The sequence below is a fragment of the Anabas testudineus genome, chromosome 21, assembly GCF_900324465.2.
Source record: "Anabas testudineus chromosome 21, fAnaTes1.2, whole genome shotgun sequence".
Classification (NCBI taxonomy): domain Eukaryota; kingdom Metazoa; phylum Chordata; class Actinopteri; order Anabantiformes; family Anabantidae; genus Anabas; species Anabas testudineus.
In genome coordinates, this window is record NC_046629.1 from 5,729,828 (window position 1) to 5,747,218 (window position 17,391).

Below are 17,391 nucleotides of genomic sequence, written 5' to 3' on the forward strand. Positions count from 1 at the left end.
TAAAGAGTTCTCAGAAATGTTCAAAACATGATGTAGATAGGAGACATAATAATAGATTTCAGGAAGAACCCTCCTCCTCTGCAGCCACTGATCTTCACTGTGTGAAATATCACGTACAACAACAACCACCATGTGCAATACTTCAAACTCAACATTAAGTTTATTAGTTTATTTTTTCCTGCTCCACTCATGTACAAACATATGAATGTATAGAGGTAGATGTAATTAGCATTAAGTGTTTTTTTTACCCTAAGAAAACCCCATAAAGCAGCAACAGGCCAGAAACCTCATCTCACTTGTTATTAACATGAGTTATTCTGTCTGTTTTAATCTAAGTAACTAGTACAGAAAAAGCTGTAATATAATTCTCATGGCACGAAGAGTTTGAATTTCATTCTGTAATGTAGTTTAACAGAAGTAAACATTGGAAAATGTAGAAATAATCACCAACTTATCATATTTTGCAGCCAAATGTGAACAGACACAACTAAGAAATCTTTATTTCATAAAAACATAAAATGACGCCTTGAATCTTCAGGTCAAGACGTGTTTTTCTCTGTCACAGACAGAAACTCTTTGTAGCATCGTGTTATTCCCAATGAAATACTCGGTTAGACTGTATCTGTCCTTGGCATAAACTGAGTGTCCATCCCCCATTTTATCAAGCTCCAGAAAGCACCAAATTCCACCCTGAGGTAGCGGAGCCCATCCCATTTGTCACACCACCTTGGAGCGAAACTATTTGTTTTTTCTAGTAACTTTCTTACAAAAAGTGGAGAAGCTGTGACTGTGAGAGCAAAACGTGCTCACGTCCTCCCACAGACTGAACACAAAACCTCCAAGATAACAAAATCCCTTTGTGAAGGTTTGTCAAGACGGCCCTGAAGAAGGAGCAACAGAGGAGCCGTTAGCAGGATCAGGTTTAATCCTAAAACCAAGGAAGAGTTACGCTGTGATGTCTCTGGGAGGTGATGTGTGTGTGGTGACAGGAGCCTGTGGATTCCTGGGAAAGAGGCTCGTGAGGCTGCTGCTGGAGGAAGAGAAAATGACCGAGATACGACTGCTCGACAGGCACGTACAGCCTCAGATTCTACAGACTCTCCAGGGTAAAATCTGATTAAATACACAATATTCTACTCTTTGCAACCCAGCTGAATTTTTCTGATGAGATATTAAATGAAGTAAAGCTACAGGAAGAATTTGTCTTGTAAACACATTTGATGAAAACAGAACTGATACAGAATAGTATCTGTATTTAATGTACTTGTTATTCTACATCAGTTCACTTTATGAGTTTCATATAGCTAAACAACATGCTATAGCTGACAACAGTTTTATTCTTCCTTTATTTTGTGTCAGACTGTCGAGGCGACACAAAGCTCAGTGTTTTTGAAGGGGACATCCAGGACAGTGATTTTGTGAGAAAAGCCTGTCGCGGCGCATCAGTCGTCTTCCACATTGCATCCCTCATAGATGTTAAGGAATCACTGGAGTACAGTGAGGTGTACGGGGTCAACGTCAAAGGTAAAGTTTCAGTCTCTTTAATCCACAGAAAGAAAAAAAACAAGTAACTACGATTAAAATAAAGTTAATCAATTACCAGACATGAACAAGACTTCTCATTCTATCAATTCCTTCCCATGCTTCTAATCTCAATAAGCTCAACATGTCATGAGTGATGTTTCACAGCTTTGTTCAGTGTTTAATATCAATAATCAATAAGAAAACACAGATTGTTTCAGCTCTTTTCTTCTCTGCAGGGACGCAGCTGCTTCTGGAGGCGTGTATTCAAGAGAACGTGGGGTCCTTCATCTACACCAGCACCATTGAGGTGATGGGACCAAACCCGAGGGGTGAACCCATAGTCAACGGCAGCGAGGACACAACCTACGAATCCACTCTGAAGTTTTCCTACAGCAAGACGAAGAAGGAAGCGGAGCAGAGAACCCTGCAGGCTCATGGAGAAGTGCTTCAAAACGGAGGCCGGCTGGCCACCTGCGCCCTCAGACCCATGTACATCTACGGGGAGGGCTGCCGCTTCCTGCTGGGCCACATGGCTGATGGGATACGAAACGGGAACGTTTTGTTTCGGATGTCTCTCCCGGAGGCCCGTGTGAATCCTGTGTATGTGGGTAACGTGGCCGTGGCTCATCTCCAAGCAGCCCGCAGCCTCAAAGATCCACAGAAAAGAAATGCTATAGGAGGGAGGTTTTACTTCATCTCCGATGACACCCCACCTGTGAGCTACTCAGACTTCAACCATGTCATGATGTCACCTCTGGGCTTCAGCATTCAAGAGAAACTCCCAATGCCGCTCCACCTCCTCTACGTCATGTGTTTCTTTGTGGAGATGCTGTGTAAGATGCTTCAACCTTTCATACGCATCGTCCCACCTCTAAACCGGCAGCTCCTCACGATGCTGAACACACCGTTCAGCTTCTCCTATCAGAGAGCACAGAGGGACCTGGGATACAACCCGAGGTACACCTGGGAGGAAGCACGCAAGAGCACCATTGACTGGCTCGCCTCAGAGCTGCCAAAAGAGAGGGAGCGAAAAACAGCAAAGTAGTTAATGCACGAAGTCAGTTCAAAGTGTCCAAAGTGTCTTTGCATTAAATGTATCACCTCTAATATCTCCGAGCGTCAGGGCAGACGTTCACAGCACCAGTTCACCAGCTACTCATGTGTCTGTTTGTTTCATGCATCAAATAAATATGATGTTTATTCAACATCCTTCACAACGTTCAGTGTTTTCTTAGAGTCATTATGTATGGATTTCTTTTTTTGCGGTTGGTTCAGCATCATCAGATTATTTTAGTTATTTTAGGATACTGTCGTTTTTATTTATTTCCACAAAGACTGAAGACTTCGTGGAAGTCAGATACCTGGAGGTTTAATTCATCCAGTAGTTCCACTTTTAGCTTTGATACATAATGAGGGAGGACGACACAGTAGAAGCTCTTGTACCCTGTGTTGAATGTTCAACATCACCTGTAGTTGCTATATTAGACATTGTACTATATTATACTGAGTGTGTCATTAAAGTTTATGGGAGAAAAACTCTTTTGTATTTTGCATTTTCATTTATGTTGTCAAATCGACCAGAAGGACAGAAACTGATAATGACCGTGCACAAAGACGACCAGCATAATGAAGCCCTTCAAGGTCTGATAGTCCTGTAAAACCACGAGTGAAGAGAGGACAGAACAACAAAGACAAAAGCAGAATCAGCAGAAGAGCCTGAAACACTCAGAGACCACAAGAGCTGTGTTTCTGTAAATGTACAAGAGTAGAGAAAGTATTTCTACACAGTGCATCATGAATTCATCATAAAACGTTTACCTACCAACAAATTAGCAGGAATTTAGTTTCACAGAAGTGGATCCATACGTGTGTTTGTCCTCCGAACACGTCTCATGTCTCACAGAAACATGAGCTGTGGAATTAATTCAGCACATTTACAAAGAGCTTTGACAGTGAATCAGTCAATCAGTGATTTCCCTCTGACCTCTCCTCACTTCTCCAACACTTTCCTCTCTCTCACACAAACATGTTCAAGCTCTTCCACACAGAGACCAGTGGGCAGCCAGGCCAGAGTCCAGGTTTTAGAACAAACAGCTATTGACCACCAATGAGGTCACAGATTTACCACCAGGGTGGAGAGTTTCAAACATCAGCCGGCCCAGTGCAAAAAATAACAAGAGAACAAGAGAGGGGACGTTTGTTGTGGATACGTCGAGGCTTAAAAAGAAGAAGCTGCACACGAAAAGAAACCAAGGCATCAGAAACGTGTGTGTGTTTTTGGACTCTTTGGGATTTCTCTGTTTTCCAGCTGAAGGCAGAGCTCCACATTTAAACTGCACCCAGCTGGGATTTCCTCCAGCCAGCAGCTGATCTCCATTCCCCCCCCCAGGCTGAGGTTCAACTGTTAAGCACTAAAGAAAGATCCTGGGCTGCTACAGACATGCTGTGGGAACACAAAACCATCGTCCTCTGTGTTGTGATGGTCTACATCACATCACTGGTGGCGGGTAAGTTTACAGTTGAGAAGATTTTCTATTTCTCTCTTTTTTATTATTTATTCATGTAATACTTTAAATTGAAAGTAAAACAAGAAGAGGCTGAGTTTCATTATGAGTCTCAGTAAAACTGTACAGTCAGTGATTCAGTTGTCAAATTGATAGTTTACAAATGAAACATTTATTGAAGAGGAGATTTATTTATTTACCTTTATTTTATCACACACGCAGTATTACATGCACATAAATACAGTGTACAAAGGATTCTCTTTATGTCTCAGATGTTTATTTAATAAGTGATGGTTAATGAAACCAGAGACAAACACTTCACAGTCGTAATGAACGGTGTCCCTCTAATCATCCAGGTGTAGAGGAAAGGCAGCAAGACACCAAGTGTGCTGACCTGAACAACACCACGTGGCAGGGCTACCGGCAGCAGAGAGTCAAACTGCAGGTCCAGTACCTGCTGCTGACGAGGAGAAACGCTGACTGTGCAAAAACCTTCAACCAGGAGTCTCTGAGCGAGCAGCCGACCTTCTTCAACGTCTCCCTCCCAACCAAGGTCATCATCCATGGATACAGGTGAGAAAGAGGACCTGAAAGCATTTATTTTAATTACTGCATTAGCCCCATGTAGACCACATCAGGACAAGTCCAGACCAAACACCAGGACCAGGACGGCTAGATTTACCAAATTCTCAGAGAAAATAGCCACAGTTACAGATTTGTAAAAACATAAACACCAGAGATTTTACTGTTTTTATCCCCACAGCGTCTTTGACGATAATAAAAGGTGCAAATAAAGAGCGAGGAGAAGAATCCACCTCTCTACTGTAACTTCAGCTTCACCTTAACAGCAACAGAAACTGTTCGTCAGAAGTTTTGGTTTCGTTGGAAACAAACCTTGAAAATAAGTTTTAACGACTTTTAAAGTAAATGTAAAACTGGACTCGGAGTTATTTTTAAACTGTCTCCCCACAAAATGAAAGCACTGCACTTGTAATTACAGCTTTTGCTGCAGCTTCAACAGAGTAAGACACACAGCTGAACCCTTCAGTCTTCAGAGAGATGACACAAGATTAGAAATAAGGATTTAAAGAGGAGACAATACAAAGACTAATACTGAGGAAGACTTTGCTCTAACAAGTAACGGCACATCACACAGAAACGTGTTCCTCCACCCTTTCCTACATCATTCCTCTACTCCATCTCTCTTCACTCCACCGTCCATGACCCGACCCCCACAGAGCCCTGGGCAGTAAGCCGTCCTGGGTGAAGGAGCTGGTGCAGGCCCTCCTCAGGGCGCAGGATGTGAACGTGCTGGTGGTGGACTGGGTCTACGGCGCCTCCTACGCCTACAACCTGGTGGTGGAGTGTTACAAAGAGGTGGCTTTGCAGATCTCTGTCCTCATCAACCAGCTACAGGTGAGAGAAACAGTGGTGGAAGAACTGAGCAGAGCTTTTACTGTTTAACAATAACAACAGAGTCTTATGCAGCATTTTCAGATTAGTGATGCAAATATAACATGTTGTCATTTCTATATCAACAGAAGCACGGATGCACACTTAAGTCCTTCCACTTTATCGGAGTCAGTCTCGGGGCGCACGTTGCTGGTTTTGTGGGGACACTTTTTGAGGGCAAGATAGGAAGAATCACAGGTGAGTTTGGATCGACTCCCCGTGACACTTCGGTGCTTTTATATTGAGGATCGATCACTGCTCGTTGAAATGGAAGCTCTGCACTTTTACCTTGAGTTTGAGACAAAAAGCCAACATAAAATGATGAATAGATCATATCAGATGCAGCTTCATCTACATCTAAAGACACAGAACAACAGCTGAGCTGATTCAGCTCAGGAGTCTCTCACACAGACTCTCACTGTGAAAAGTGTCAGTGTGGCCTTGGAGGGTTAGCACAGCTCTTCAAAGCACAACAGCACTTTGATAAGAGCCACTCTGAAGCACAGTCCCCTTCCGTCCCCAGAACACACCACCCAAACAATACCCCATTCTTCTGCTGTGAGTCTGAGGGGCCACAGCTGCCGAGTGGATTCATAAAAAAATACATTATTCAAAGAGAGTTCAGTCACAAAACACATTACAAAGAACTGAGTGTTAAAAAATGTTTTTTAAAAGAAGTTTACCAGTGGATTTTAACATTTAGGACATTGAGGAACTTGCACAGGGTAAATGAAAGGACACAAGCAACACTTGAGGTCACGAAAGGTGAATAATAATCTTTACAGAGTTCACGTTTAGTTGCATAGAAAGGGAATTCTCCCAGATCATCAGTTTCTTAGTTTGTTCCCTAAGAAGTGTTTCCCTTTGACTGAGTTGTCCCTGTTTGCTGTCCAGGCCTGGACCCTGCTGGACCCATGTTTAAAGGAGCTGACACCTTTGACCGGTTGGACCCCTCCGACGCTCAGTTTGTCGATGCCATCCACACAGACTCTGACTGTGAGGCAGCTTTAACTTATCACAATAACACACACTAACTAGTCCACTTCATAAGCGATGAACTGTGTCAGCACATCTAGTGGTTTTACTGTTATGCTTATGAAAGCTAAACTTGGCTAACGTGAGGCATGAGTTTGCTGTTTAACTGCTGAGTCATTGTTGTGACTTCCTTTGCTTGTGCTTGTGTAACGTTTTACCAAACCGCAGATAATAATTTCAACATTTTTTTTTACAAAAGTCTAACGAGAAATGAACCACATGTACCTCACCAGCAGACACGGTTATGGTCGTGCTCCACTCACTCACTAAGTTCTCCAGCGGGGTTTAAAAGCCTGCAGAGAAAGTCTATAGGGGAAGTTACTCAAGGAAATCTTAGGAAACTGAGGGAAATCCAACATGCAATTATCCTGAATTATGGCTGTTATATAATCCTGCTTTAATCTGTCCTTGTGTTCACCAGCTAATGTTACGTAAATACCCAGAAGAGCGTGCACTCAGGTTGTTAACTGAACGTATTGTGGTTGGAGACATGGCATGTGATGGTAGACGTGCAAACGTACATACATACACAATACAACTGTACACAGCTGTCTTTACAGTGGGGGGTTTCCTCTAAACCTTAAAAGTAAAGAGCTGATTTATTAGATGTATTAAATATATTTCCCCTGCATCAGATTTTGGTATCTCCATCCCTGTTGGACACGTGGACTTCTTCCTGAACGGAGGCAAAGACCAGACTGGATGTGTCCACTCCAGGTTTGATTCAAGTAAGTCCAGCCCTCAGTAAAACACAAGGCGTAGAGCTGAGCACTACAATATCTAAAGTAGAGTCCAGGCTGTTAATAAATACACGTTGATAAGTCAACATGACAAAGAGTTCACTTCCAAGTCTCCAGACATGTGTCTCCCTCAGTGTTCCTGTCGTTGTCAGTTCTTGTTTACTTTCCAGTGTATAGCTACGTACTGTGTGACCACATGAGGGCACTGCACGTCTACATGAGCGCGCTGAACGGCTCGTGCACACTGAAGGGGATCCCATGCTTCAACTATGAGGAATTCATGAAGGGAAACTGTATGACCTGTGATATGTTCAGGGGGGCGTGTCCAACTATAGGTGAGAAAACACACGTTTCTATTGTTAATGAAGCTCAGTTTTCTATTTTCTGAAGTATAAAGACTGATTTCATATAAGGACAGTAGACACAACTAGTGTGTCTAATTAATGTAATACTTATTACATTATACAATATAATGTTTTAAACTCTGATAGGAGAAACACAGTTAATACAAATGTATGAGCACTGTGTGTGTGTGTGTGTGTGTGTGTGTGTGTGTGTGTGTGTGTGTGTGTGTGTGTGTGTGTGTGTGTGTGTGTGTGTTTCAGGTTTATCAGATAACAGTGGGATAACAATGTCTCCAATCCCCAAAGAGCAGAAGTTATTTCTTCTCACCAGCTCTTCGGCACCTTTTTGTGGTGAGTGTTGTTGTTGTTACAGATACAGATAACCTGAAGAATTCACACCTGACACTGCACCACTGACACAATAAGATCACAAATCATGGTCCACAGACGTCCAGAGTAGTCTTCTTATTCCACACAGCCACAGCAAAAACAGACTTTTCCTTTGGACAGAACCAAAGAAAACACTTAAGGGTTCTAAGAAAAACGAGAAAAGCGACATAGGTAAAGTGGAAGCAGAGCAGAATATAGGTGCTGATCATGGTACTGTTTCCTAAAAATATGAAACAGATTAGACGAGTTGTGTTTGAAACACTGGTAAAACTGATAAACTATGGAACTGTAACAAATTACAGTTTGTAATTTTTTTAAATTACAAATTCACTTATATTATAAAAGACAAAAAGGTAGATTTTACTTTGTTTTTTAATTAACTATAGGTTAAAAGAAAACTTTCCATAACACAGAATTAAATTAAATCCATCCCGAGTCAACCCTGTAAAGAGGTCATATTGATCATATCCTCTGTCTAACTGTATATTATTATATTATATTCACTCCAATTTCTACTGATGTTTCATTTTTTCAGCTAAAGTGCCAACACTGATTATTTTCTAATGACAGAATTCACAAGGATTTTATATTTTTAGATTTGTGTGTGTGTGTGAAATGCAACTTTTCACACAATTAATTATTATATTATTATTATTATTATTAATCTAATTAAAAATGTGTCCTGCTGTGCTGATGTTCCTCTGCTCAGCTCATCACCTCCTGCTGGAGCTGGAGGTTTCTCCCCTGGATAAAAGCGCAGAGTTGGAAGTAAAACTCACGACTGGGAAGATGGAAACACAACAGAGGCTCAGACTGTAGGTACTCCTTCTCTAACATCAACATTTTATCCAATGACATTCTTCCAGAAGGCAAACTTGAAAAAGTGAGAAGTCCTGTTATTCATCATATTGAAGTAATGGACATAAACACAAACAGTCAAAAATGTGACAGCTTTACTTGTTTAGTCCACAATCCAAGTTGAACCAGATTCAGTTTCTAGACGTCCTTTGTTCAGCTCTGGTTCACAGACTCTGTCAGAGCTGATACTGTAAAAAGGTGAGTGGGCAGCTTCTATTTTGAGAAGAGAGCTGCTGTAAAGGCTCGGCCAGGTGCAGGATACGGGAGCAGAGAAAAAAGGGCCTGTGTGGAGGTTCACTCGAGTTCAAGAAGATGCTTTTTACCTTTTGTGTTTTCATGTCTAACCCTGTTTTTTTGCTTTATTTTAAAAGCACATCAGTTAGTTCACTGTGTTGATGCTTTTGTTCCTACAAATGTGTATTTCAGTCAGACGTCTACGACAGTGTACAGGACCGTGTTGGCTCACCCCGTGGCTCTGTGTGAAATCGACTCCATCAAGCTGAAGAACACCGGAGCTCGGTTCTACAGGCAGGGAGACGTCCACGTCAAGTCCGTGTGTCTGACTGAGTTCCCCGTGCTCAGGTACGACTATCTGAACATGACATTCATTTACATACAGTATTGTGACGCACAAGAGCCCACATCTTCTCCTGATAGTTGATCTCTCAACACGTATCAAAGAATTTGAACAATAGAGTTTGATTAATACAAAAAAAAACGTCCTGCAACATGATTAACTCTTCATAAGTAAATTAAATAAAATCAACGTACTAAACTACTAGTTTAAGTTTAGCAGCTGAATCCAGCTTTTTCAGAAACTGTTGGCTTCGACCGGATGTGCTGGCTGAGGGATGCAGCACGTCCACAAGCAAAACATCCTCCAACGTACAGTAAAAGAAAAGAGTTTTGGCCTCTGGGCACAGACGAGGGAACGAACCAAACACTGCAAACATGTCAGGGGAAATGAAAGAGCCAGTCACATACAGATGACTTTCTGTCAGTTAATCATGTATTTGATCAGTATGTGCTCGCTGGCTTGTTGCATCTCTTCCCTCCGTCTCTTCCTCCTTTCTTACTGTGTCTCTATTATATTATCAATCAAATGTGGAAATGTCAAAATGATGTTAGCATCAAAGGGAACTCAAACAAAAGAACCCATTAAAACACTCCACCTGCCCCCATTTTAATCCTGGATCGTTTTGTCCGAGCTTGTCTAAACTGATTATTTCCATTTCCTGCTGAAAGGTTTCATCTTTAAATCGGAGTTTTACGCCGTGTGTTTCTGTTTAAGGCGAGAGAAGCCGCTGTGTGTGAACAACATCAACATCAGACGAGGAGCTCCGTGGACACATGACTTAGTGCAGGTGTGTGGCATCTAGAGGGCGAGATGCTGGAAAACAAAAGACTCACCTGGTGCATCGACAGAGTCGGCAGCACTGTTTCACCTCTACACACTGTTTAACAATAAAAAGACGTGTATGTATGTGGTAAATCTCAGTGGCAGGAGCCAAAGAACCACCGTTTATTCAGGATTTACTCCACTACTCACCGATTTAAATGCAGTGTAGTCATATTGGTATTTAGTTAATCCACTGATCTTCATAACATCATAACTGCTGCGATCATGAAACCATGAAATAATAAAAGATTCCCATGTTTCTGTTTTACTGACAGATTCTGTGTTTTGTTATATGTTTGCCTCTCTGTGTTTCATTTCCTACGATCTGGTTGAATGTGACCAACATCTGCTCCAGTTTTGCGAATTCTAGCAATAAACTAAGAAGCAACTGGTGCTTTGTGTTTTAGTTTTAACTGTTCGGATGTTAAATAATGTTTGTAAAACACAGCAGAGAGAAAGATGAAAGTTAAATCAATTAATTAAAAGAAAAATGCAAAAAAAACAATGTGAAACAAACCATTTTTAGGACAGGATGGGTGAATAATGTCACGAGAAACGGGGCATTAACTCCAAAAAAAGGTAGAGTTAAGTAATTATTTAATTTATTATGATTTGCAGCCACTATGCTTTTAATGTTTTGTTGTGAATCACACAAATGACTGCTTACAATCAGGGTGGTACAAGATCATGTGTAGCTGGCTGTGTGTAGAAGAACTTCAGACAGTCAAAGAAAACAAACTTGTATATTTTCACTGCACACACAGAGATTTATGGTGAATTATTGGACCCATAAAAAAATGTTTTAGTCCCATCTCTCAGCGTTGGAAGTCAGACACACACAAACTACACAATTCACAGTATATTAAAGTGTGTATTAAGTACTCATTAGTTACAAAAAAGATATAATCTACAGGCATCCAAAGAAAAAGTTTCTTAGATTAATTAGGTTTCATAAATATAAACATGACAGTGAAACTGGTAAAAGTTACTGTACCAAAGATGTTTCTACACAAGACTGAAGTAAATGAAATGTTTTCCACAAACTAAATGCAGATATTCACTTTTTTAGGCACTTGTAGACACATCAGCTCTTTAAGTCTTACTTTTCTTATTGCCAATTAAGATTATTATTAATTATGAGTCAATTTAGTTTACAATGTGTTACAGAGATACAGATTTAACACCGGGCAGAAGTTTGTCTCTGACAACAGCAGCAGAAACACGAGCAGTACAAACACAGTATATAAAAGTGAATGTGGTAACAATCATCAGTCCTAAATACTGTTAAAGAGAATCATGAATATTGACTTTTATCATTTAAACACTAAGAGCAAACGTTCCCTGTAGTCAGGCTGAAGATGTGAACTGAGGTGAGAACAGGGACTGACAGACTCGTACTGCAATACTGTGAGTACTGCAGTATTTCCAGGAGAGACTGTTCTCACAGCTTGGGAGTGTCGGTGGGAGCCAGCGGAGCTCTGCCCCTCTGGAATCGAGGTGGTAGATTCCCGTCACTATCACCTCCTGCAGAGACACCATCAAAGCTGCAGTCAGAGAAAGTAGTAAGAGTAACAGTAATATAAAAACCAAATTACAATGCAACAGCCAAACATACTGTAGATATTCAGAGCTTCAGAAACTGTTCAGCCCTTTCACATTTTGCTCACTTTATCATGTAGATATAATTTGAAACAGATGAAACCACATTTTCTTACAAGTGAAAGCAAGATTGAAGAACATTTCGCAAATAAATTAAAAATAAACAAAGGAAATCTCTCATTTAGAAAAGTATTCAGACCCTTTAATGTTTCTTTAAGTTGCAGTCGGGGGAATCCAGACTGCTTTAATTACTGTGACTGTGGTCGTGTTATTTATACCGTACACGAGTGTCCAACAGTTTCTAAAGATATACTGTAGTAAAAGAGCGTGCTTAATTTTATCTGCCTTCAAAAATCCCTGTGACATGATTGATTGTGACATGTCTGGAATCCACCTGAAGTAAATATAATGAGCCTCCACGAAGCTGCAGTGTTAATATTCAAACACTCTCATTTCCTGCACAAAACATATTTCTGCTGCAGTTCAGTTGATTTCTTTGAGGCAGAATCTCATCCACGCACTTTGTTTATGTTTGCTTGTCAACTAGATCTGAGTCATTGGTTTCATGGCCTGATACGTTTGACCCAAAGCATCACAGACATACTGTAGCCCGAACCCTGACCACATAATCCAGCTATGAAATGTGATCCCCCACCTGTGACTGGATGAGTGCTGCTTTCTGCGTAGTAGCACAGAGGCAAACAGATTGCCAAAGGGTGGGAACACTGGATTAATAGCATGGCACAGAATTTTTTATTTTTTTTTTTGGACATTCCCGAAATTTCAGAGCTCTAATCCTTCAGATAAGACACATCTGCTGTCTGGCTGATCTCACCGCTGCTCGGTCAACAGACACAGCGTAGAAACCCCAACAAGCAAAGAGTCAAAGCAAAGACTGATGCAAAGCAGCCGGCCTGGGAGGGCATCTTAATCTTAATCTTAATCTTAATCTTAATCTTAGTTTAGGAAGATAAAATAATTACACAGATATGCCAAAAAGGCAGCAAAGAACTCTGAACTCTGCGTAATTTATTGTAAAAATATGTGTGGTTACTTTTAAAAGCAAAAACCAACTTCAATATTGTTATAAATCTATAAATTGGAAAATAGTTCTGTTAATCCTGGACTGATTATCGCCCAGCCCCATGTGTCCATACAAAGCCAGGTTAGTAAGAACTGTGCACCACAAGCCGTCCATGCACACACGGCCCCAACGCCTCTCTCCACCCCGGTGAAGTACTTACATGTAGCTTAAGTGGTGACCCAGTGTGTTAGCTCCAGCACCCTGCCCCTCTACCTCAAATAATCCCTCTCACTGCCATAATCCATTAAGGAGCCTGCCACATCAGCAAAGTCCTCCAGGACCAGGCTGGTGGAGTCCTCACCAGAGGGCAGCTCCGGGTCTTTCGCCCAGGGGTGCTCATAGCGGTCATGCTGGAGTCTCCGGGGCTCATCCAGGTGGGTCTTCTTTGGTCCCTGCAGGTGCGGCTGGAGATCCTGAGACTGTGCTGGGTCGCATTTCTCGTAAGCTGGTGCTTGGTCTTCACCCTGCTGGTCCAGGTGCTGCTCCCTGTCGCTGCCGCTGCCGCCCTCGCTGCCCTGCGAGGATGGGGCCAGGACGTGGTAGAGGCTCGGCAGGCGGATGTCCAGCAGCACGCCACTCTTAATGTAGAGCTTGTTGTTGAGGTTGTAGAGCTTCTCTGCGATATCGTAGCCCAGCATGACTGAGAAGAGACGAGCAATGTATCTGTCCTTCGAAATCAGCATGTAGAGGCGGCGGCGACGCCATGAGATGAAGCGGGAGTCCTCCTCCGCTGTCAAGGTCACCTGAGGAGAAAGAATCAAACACCTGAACATCAAGCTGGAGAGCAAATTGAACATTTCACTTACGTTTGTCTTTGTGCACTAATCTGATATTATTATTTTAACACGGTGTCCATATTGAATGAATGACACAGTGTGAGCATACTCTGTGTGTGTGTGTGTGTGTGGCATTCAGGGACAGCACAGAGCGGAGGGCAAAAGCAATCAGAGTCCAACACTCTACACGAGTCACTTGACATCTGGTTTTAGTCACTTTAAACGTGACATTAACAAACTATGTGCGTCTCCTGAAACGAACCCCACCTGGAAGTTTCCTTCTTCGTTTGGTCTGAGGGACTCCCACTCTGGAGAGTCGAGGAACTGGTGGCGGTGGATGTAATGCAGGAACTGGCCCTCCAGAGATACGTTGATCCTAGAAGAGACAGAGAGAGATACAAGGTTAAAAATAAAGGCAGGGTTTCAGAAGTGATAATGAAAGCAGAGAAAGAGCTGGAGGTGACTTTGCAGGAATAAAACAGGAGGCTGGAGGTAAATATTAGCATAAATATCTACAGTATGTCAGAGACTGAACTGTACATATTGTACTGTATAAGAACATGTTCAGTTTCTTCCTCTGCCTTTCATCACACATAAACTATATTTCAAGACATCAGGACATTCGTTCTTCGTAGGAAAGCTTTATTAGAAAGAATAACTTCCACAGGGTGAGCACTCTCAACATTAACACGTCACTGGAAGTCAAACGTTCTGCCAAAGTTTGTTTAGTTTATCCTCATTTTGATGTGAGATCAGTGCTGGAGACGATCTGCTTTGTTTCCGTTGTCTGACTTCTACAGAAACAAATGTAACAGGAAGTAGTTCATCCATGGGTTTGTATGTCTGAGTGGGAATTATTTATATAGTTCATTTACAAAAGCATAAACTATGACGTTTGATTTAAACTCACTACAAACTGACATCTGATGGCACCACCTCTCACCTCTGGAAGAATTTGACCCTAGATATAACTTATCATGACTAAAATGATCTTAACTGCTCAGTTTATCTTTTGTGACGCTCCACCCTCTGGCTCCTGTGGATATTGTGTTGTCTTTGGGAGGTGCAGCCAGTTCCCACCTAGGTGTCCACATAGTTTTAGTGTCGTTAGACACGGCACAGGAAATCTTGATTAATGGAATTAGGTTAGAAACAACGGATGTGTATTACACAGTAATAATACTTCAGATTTAATCTTTAAAGAACAAGAACATAAAAGGAGATAAAGGTTTTAGAAATGTGACAAAATAGTTATCAGCCCTTTGTTCATTTGTTTGTGGTTCTAAGTTTAGCTCGTACACTCAGAGCTGTCGACGGCGTGGCCAACATTTAATTTAAGGTAAGAGGAGCGTCTGCTCTCATGTCCAAGTACAAAGATATCACTTAACCAGCTGGCGCTGAGGAGCGGGACGACACAGTCGTGAGTCACAGACAAAAATATTCTGTTTACAACAATTTTCTTGTGTAGACTCCAGGACTGTGAGATCTAATGCAGCTCTATTTTCAGGATGTTTGGACCAAGAGGATACATTTCCTGTGACGATTACACGCTGCCAACAGCAGTGGGGGATTAAAAAATAGCAATCTGGTTGTGGAATAGCCAGTTAAAATGGGCAACGTACTGTGTGCAGCACACGTGGTACAACAACAACATATAGTTGTGATGTCAGAACTAGTTTATCATTAATCTTTACTGTAACACAGGAGCTGTGAACACACGGGTGAATAAAACAACACATTTACAGAGTTTGGGATGTTTGGTTTGTCCCTTGTATGTGTGTGACGTAAGTAAAATTAGCTGCATCTTTAAGTGTCCAGGTCAATGATAATCCAGTATTATTGTACTGCTGCATTGTATGTCATAATGTGTAGAACAGGGGTCATGATGGGAGAAAATGTGATGCTGTTTGTGATCAACAGGTGTCAGAACACACTGATCTAATACCTACATGTTAAGTGAAACTAGTTACTCAGAGAAACTGAAAACATTTCCTCAGCTCAACTACCTGCTCAGCATCAAACAGAATAAACAGGAGCTGGTGGCGACCAAAAACAGAGCAAAAACATGAATATCAGACGTACAGTGAATTCACTGAGCAGCCATTGAACTAACCTCTGGTTCTACACAGTGAAGATACTGTACATGTGTGTATATGCACACACACATGCCCAAATGCACATAAACACACTCTCCCCACCTCCCAGACAGCAGAAAGGAGAGCTGGTCGATGGGCGTCTTGCCCTCCACAGCGTATGTCTCTCCTGCTTTCAGCTCCACCACCTTATTCTCAAAAGCACTTGCTACGTCCTTGAACACCTGCACGGGCACGCCCAGCGGCAGGTAGACCGCCTGGTAGAGGGAGGTCAGCTCTTCACTGCGAATGCCCTCCTGATGCAGCCGGTAAAGGAGGTGGCAGATTTGAGCAACGCAGGCGAGCAGTAGGAGCAGGTTCCAGGTGAAGACGTCCAGGCCGCACATCGTCATCCAGCCCCACAGGGTCAGGCACAGGAAGGCGGGAACCAGGAAGCCAAAGATGAAGAGGCAGCCGTAGGCCCCGCTTCCCCCCATGTAACCCAAGAACAAGATGGTGTTGCCCAAATGGTAAATGGCTCCCTCTGTGTTGTTGCTCCAGCCATCGCAGAGAGGGGCAAAGAACAAGCTGTCCAGCAGAGACGAGTTTTCTGCACTCATGTTTGAAGCTCTTCAATTGACAAGTGGCTTTTGATGCACAAAACAAACAAACGGAACCAAAAGGACGTCTTACCCAATGAAACTCAGGGCTATTTCTGTCCAGCTTCAGCAAGACGCTATTGATAGATAAAAAATAAACAGAAGCTACTGACGGAAAATGTCAGAAGTAAATGTTTGTTCTGTTGGCGTGCAGTGGAAAATTCTTCAATGTGAAGAAGTTCTCACGGTTTTATTTGTTGTAGAAACACAGCTGGAATGTGCTTCTTCTCCTCCTCCTCTCAATATCTGTCCCTTCCTCTCTTCTCTGGCTTCTCACCCCTTCTTATGTCTCTTGCTGTGCTTTTCAGTCTATGTCTCTCACCCATCAGCCTGCACTGTAGAGCCAACAGCTGGAAGAGAAGGGATAAGGGAGGGTGGGCGTTGATAGAGCCCTAGAAGGATAACCATGTTTGGAATTGAAACCCAAGGAGGAGAGAGTGGTGGACAGAAAGCAGGCCTGCTACTTAACATAACAGAAAGAGAGAGAGAAAGAGACAGGAAACAGGAGGGAGGAGGAGAGGGGCTATAACTAATGTCTCTCAGAGTGTCATCAAGTTAAAAAAAATAAAATAAAAAAGTAAAACTTCATCCAAACTCCATGAGTCCACTTTGGTCCCAGAACGAGTGGCTCTGCTGGTGCATATTTAGAGACACTGAAATGAGTAGGACGACTACAGAGGTCAGATTTCATGTATAAACACCCGACACCACCGGCTGTCGCCTCAGCCACTCGTAGGGAGTGTGGTGAAGTCCATCTGAGTCTCTATCCATTAGACATTTATCTCCTCTGCTTTATGTTTCCTTTTTTATTGGTGTAAGACAATAAGCAGACAATAAAAGATTAAAATACATACTGTCAAAATAACAAAAACAACTAAGGAGGTAAAAGGATTTATTGTGAAATTATGGCTCCGTGCAGAAGCCAAAGATGTGTAATTACACAAATTAAAAAAAT

At 42.1% G+C, this 17,391-nt stretch overlaps 3 protein-coding genes across 6 annotated transcripts; 2 read left to right on the plus strand and 1 right to left on the minus strand.

Moving 5' to 3' along the window:
• Window positions 1-668: 668 nt before the first annotated feature.
• hsd3b1 (hydroxy-delta-5-steroid dehydrogenase, 3 beta- and steroid delta-isomerase 1) lies at window positions 669-3,049 on the plus strand. The gene is made up of 3 exons (XM_026377349.1): window positions 669-1,106; window positions 1,360-1,524; window positions 1,761-3,049. The coding sequence occupies exons 1-3, from the start codon at window positions 956-958 to the stop codon at window positions 2,567-2,569; spliced, it is 1,125 nt and encodes a 374-aa protein (XP_026233134.1). The 5' UTR covers window positions 669-955; the 3' UTR covers window positions 2,570-3,049.
• A 598-nt stretch (window positions 3,050-3,647) lies between these two features.
• pla1a (phospholipase A1 member A) lies at window positions 3,648-10,617 on the plus strand. 2 transcript variants are annotated; one of them, XM_026377347.1, is made up of 11 exons: window positions 3,648-4,031; window positions 4,385-4,601; window positions 5,267-5,444; window positions 5,570-5,678; window positions 6,375-6,476; window positions 7,151-7,243; window positions 7,426-7,590; window positions 7,861-7,950; window positions 8,699-8,804; window positions 9,274-9,429; window positions 10,139-10,616. In XM_026377347.1, the coding sequence occupies exons 1-11, from the start codon at window positions 3,965-3,967 to the stop codon at window positions 10,224-10,226; spliced, it is 1,371 nt and encodes a 456-aa protein (XP_026233132.1). In that variant the 5' UTR covers window positions 3,648-3,964; the 3' UTR covers window positions 10,227-10,616. The 2 variants fall into 2 exon arrangements, with proteins under 2 accessions (XP_026233132.1, XP_026233133.1); XM_026377348.1 differs by having other exon boundaries at window positions 3,874-4,031; window positions 7,408-7,590; window positions 10,139-10,617.
• Window positions 10,618-10,868: 251 nt separating this feature from the next.
• On the minus strand, window positions 10,869-16,808 carry popdc2 (popeye domain containing 2). Of its 3 annotated transcripts, none has more exons than XM_026375772.1 (4): window positions 15,904-16,808; window positions 13,973-14,081; window positions 13,090-13,672; window positions 10,869-11,770 (listed from the first exon to the last, which is right to left on the minus strand). In XM_026375772.1, exons 1-3 carry the CDS (start codon window positions 16,395-16,397, stop codon window positions 13,139-13,141), a joined length of 1,137 nt encoding a protein of 378 aa, XP_026231557.1. In that variant the 5' UTR covers window positions 16,398-16,808; the 3' UTR covers window positions 10,869-11,770; window positions 13,090-13,138. The 3 variants fall into 3 exon arrangements, with proteins under 3 accessions (XP_026231557.1, XP_026231559.1, XP_026231558.1); XM_026375774.1 differs by having other exon boundaries at window positions 13,231-13,672; window positions 15,904-16,807; XM_026375773.1 differs by having other exon boundaries at window positions 11,727-11,790.
• Between the last annotated feature and the right edge of the window lie 583 nt (window positions 16,809-17,391).

What these genes read in the sequence shown, in the direction of transcription:
- pla1a (XM_026377348.1), top strand. Translation starts at nt 3,965, where the DNA reads ATGCTGTGGGAACACAAAACCATCGTCCTCTGTGTTGTGATGGTCTAC. An exon ending in ACACAACAGAGGCTCAGACT is followed by an intron (nt 8,805 to 9,273) that starts GTAGGTACTCCT and finishes TGTGTATTTCAG; the next exon opens with TCAGACGTCTACGACAGTGT. An exon ending in ACTGAGTTCCCCGTGCTCAG is followed by an intron (nt 9,430 to 10,138) that starts GTACGACTATCT and finishes TTTCTGTTTAAG; the next exon opens with GCGAGAGAAGCCGCTGTGTG.
- hsd3b1 (XM_026377349.1), top strand. Translation starts at nt 956, where the DNA reads ATGTCTCTGGGAGGTGATGTGTGTGTGGTGACAGGAGCCTGTGGATTC. An exon ending in GATTCTACAGACTCTCCAGG is followed by an intron (nt 1,107 to 1,359) that starts GTAAAATCTGAT and finishes ATTTTGTGTCAG; the next exon opens with ACTGTCGAGGCGACACAAAG. An exon ending in GTACGGGGTCAACGTCAAAG is followed by an intron (nt 1,525 to 1,760) that starts GTAAAGTTTCAG and finishes TCTTCTCTGCAG; the next exon opens with GGACGCAGCTGCTTCTGGAG.
- popdc2 (XM_026375772.1), bottom strand. Translation starts at nt 16,397, where the DNA reads ATGAGTGCAGAAAACTCGTCTCTGCTGGACAGCTTGTTCTTTGCCCCT. An exon ending in TCCTTTCTGCTGTCTGGGAG is followed by an intron (nt 14,082 to 15,903) that starts GTGGGGAGAGTG and finishes TGTCTCTTCTAG; the next exon opens with GATCAACGTATCTCTGGAGG. An exon ending in ACGAAGAAGGAAACTTCCAG is followed by an intron (nt 13,673 to 13,972) that starts GTGGGGTTCGTT and finishes CTTTCTCCTCAG; the next exon opens with GTGACCTTGACAGCGGAGGA.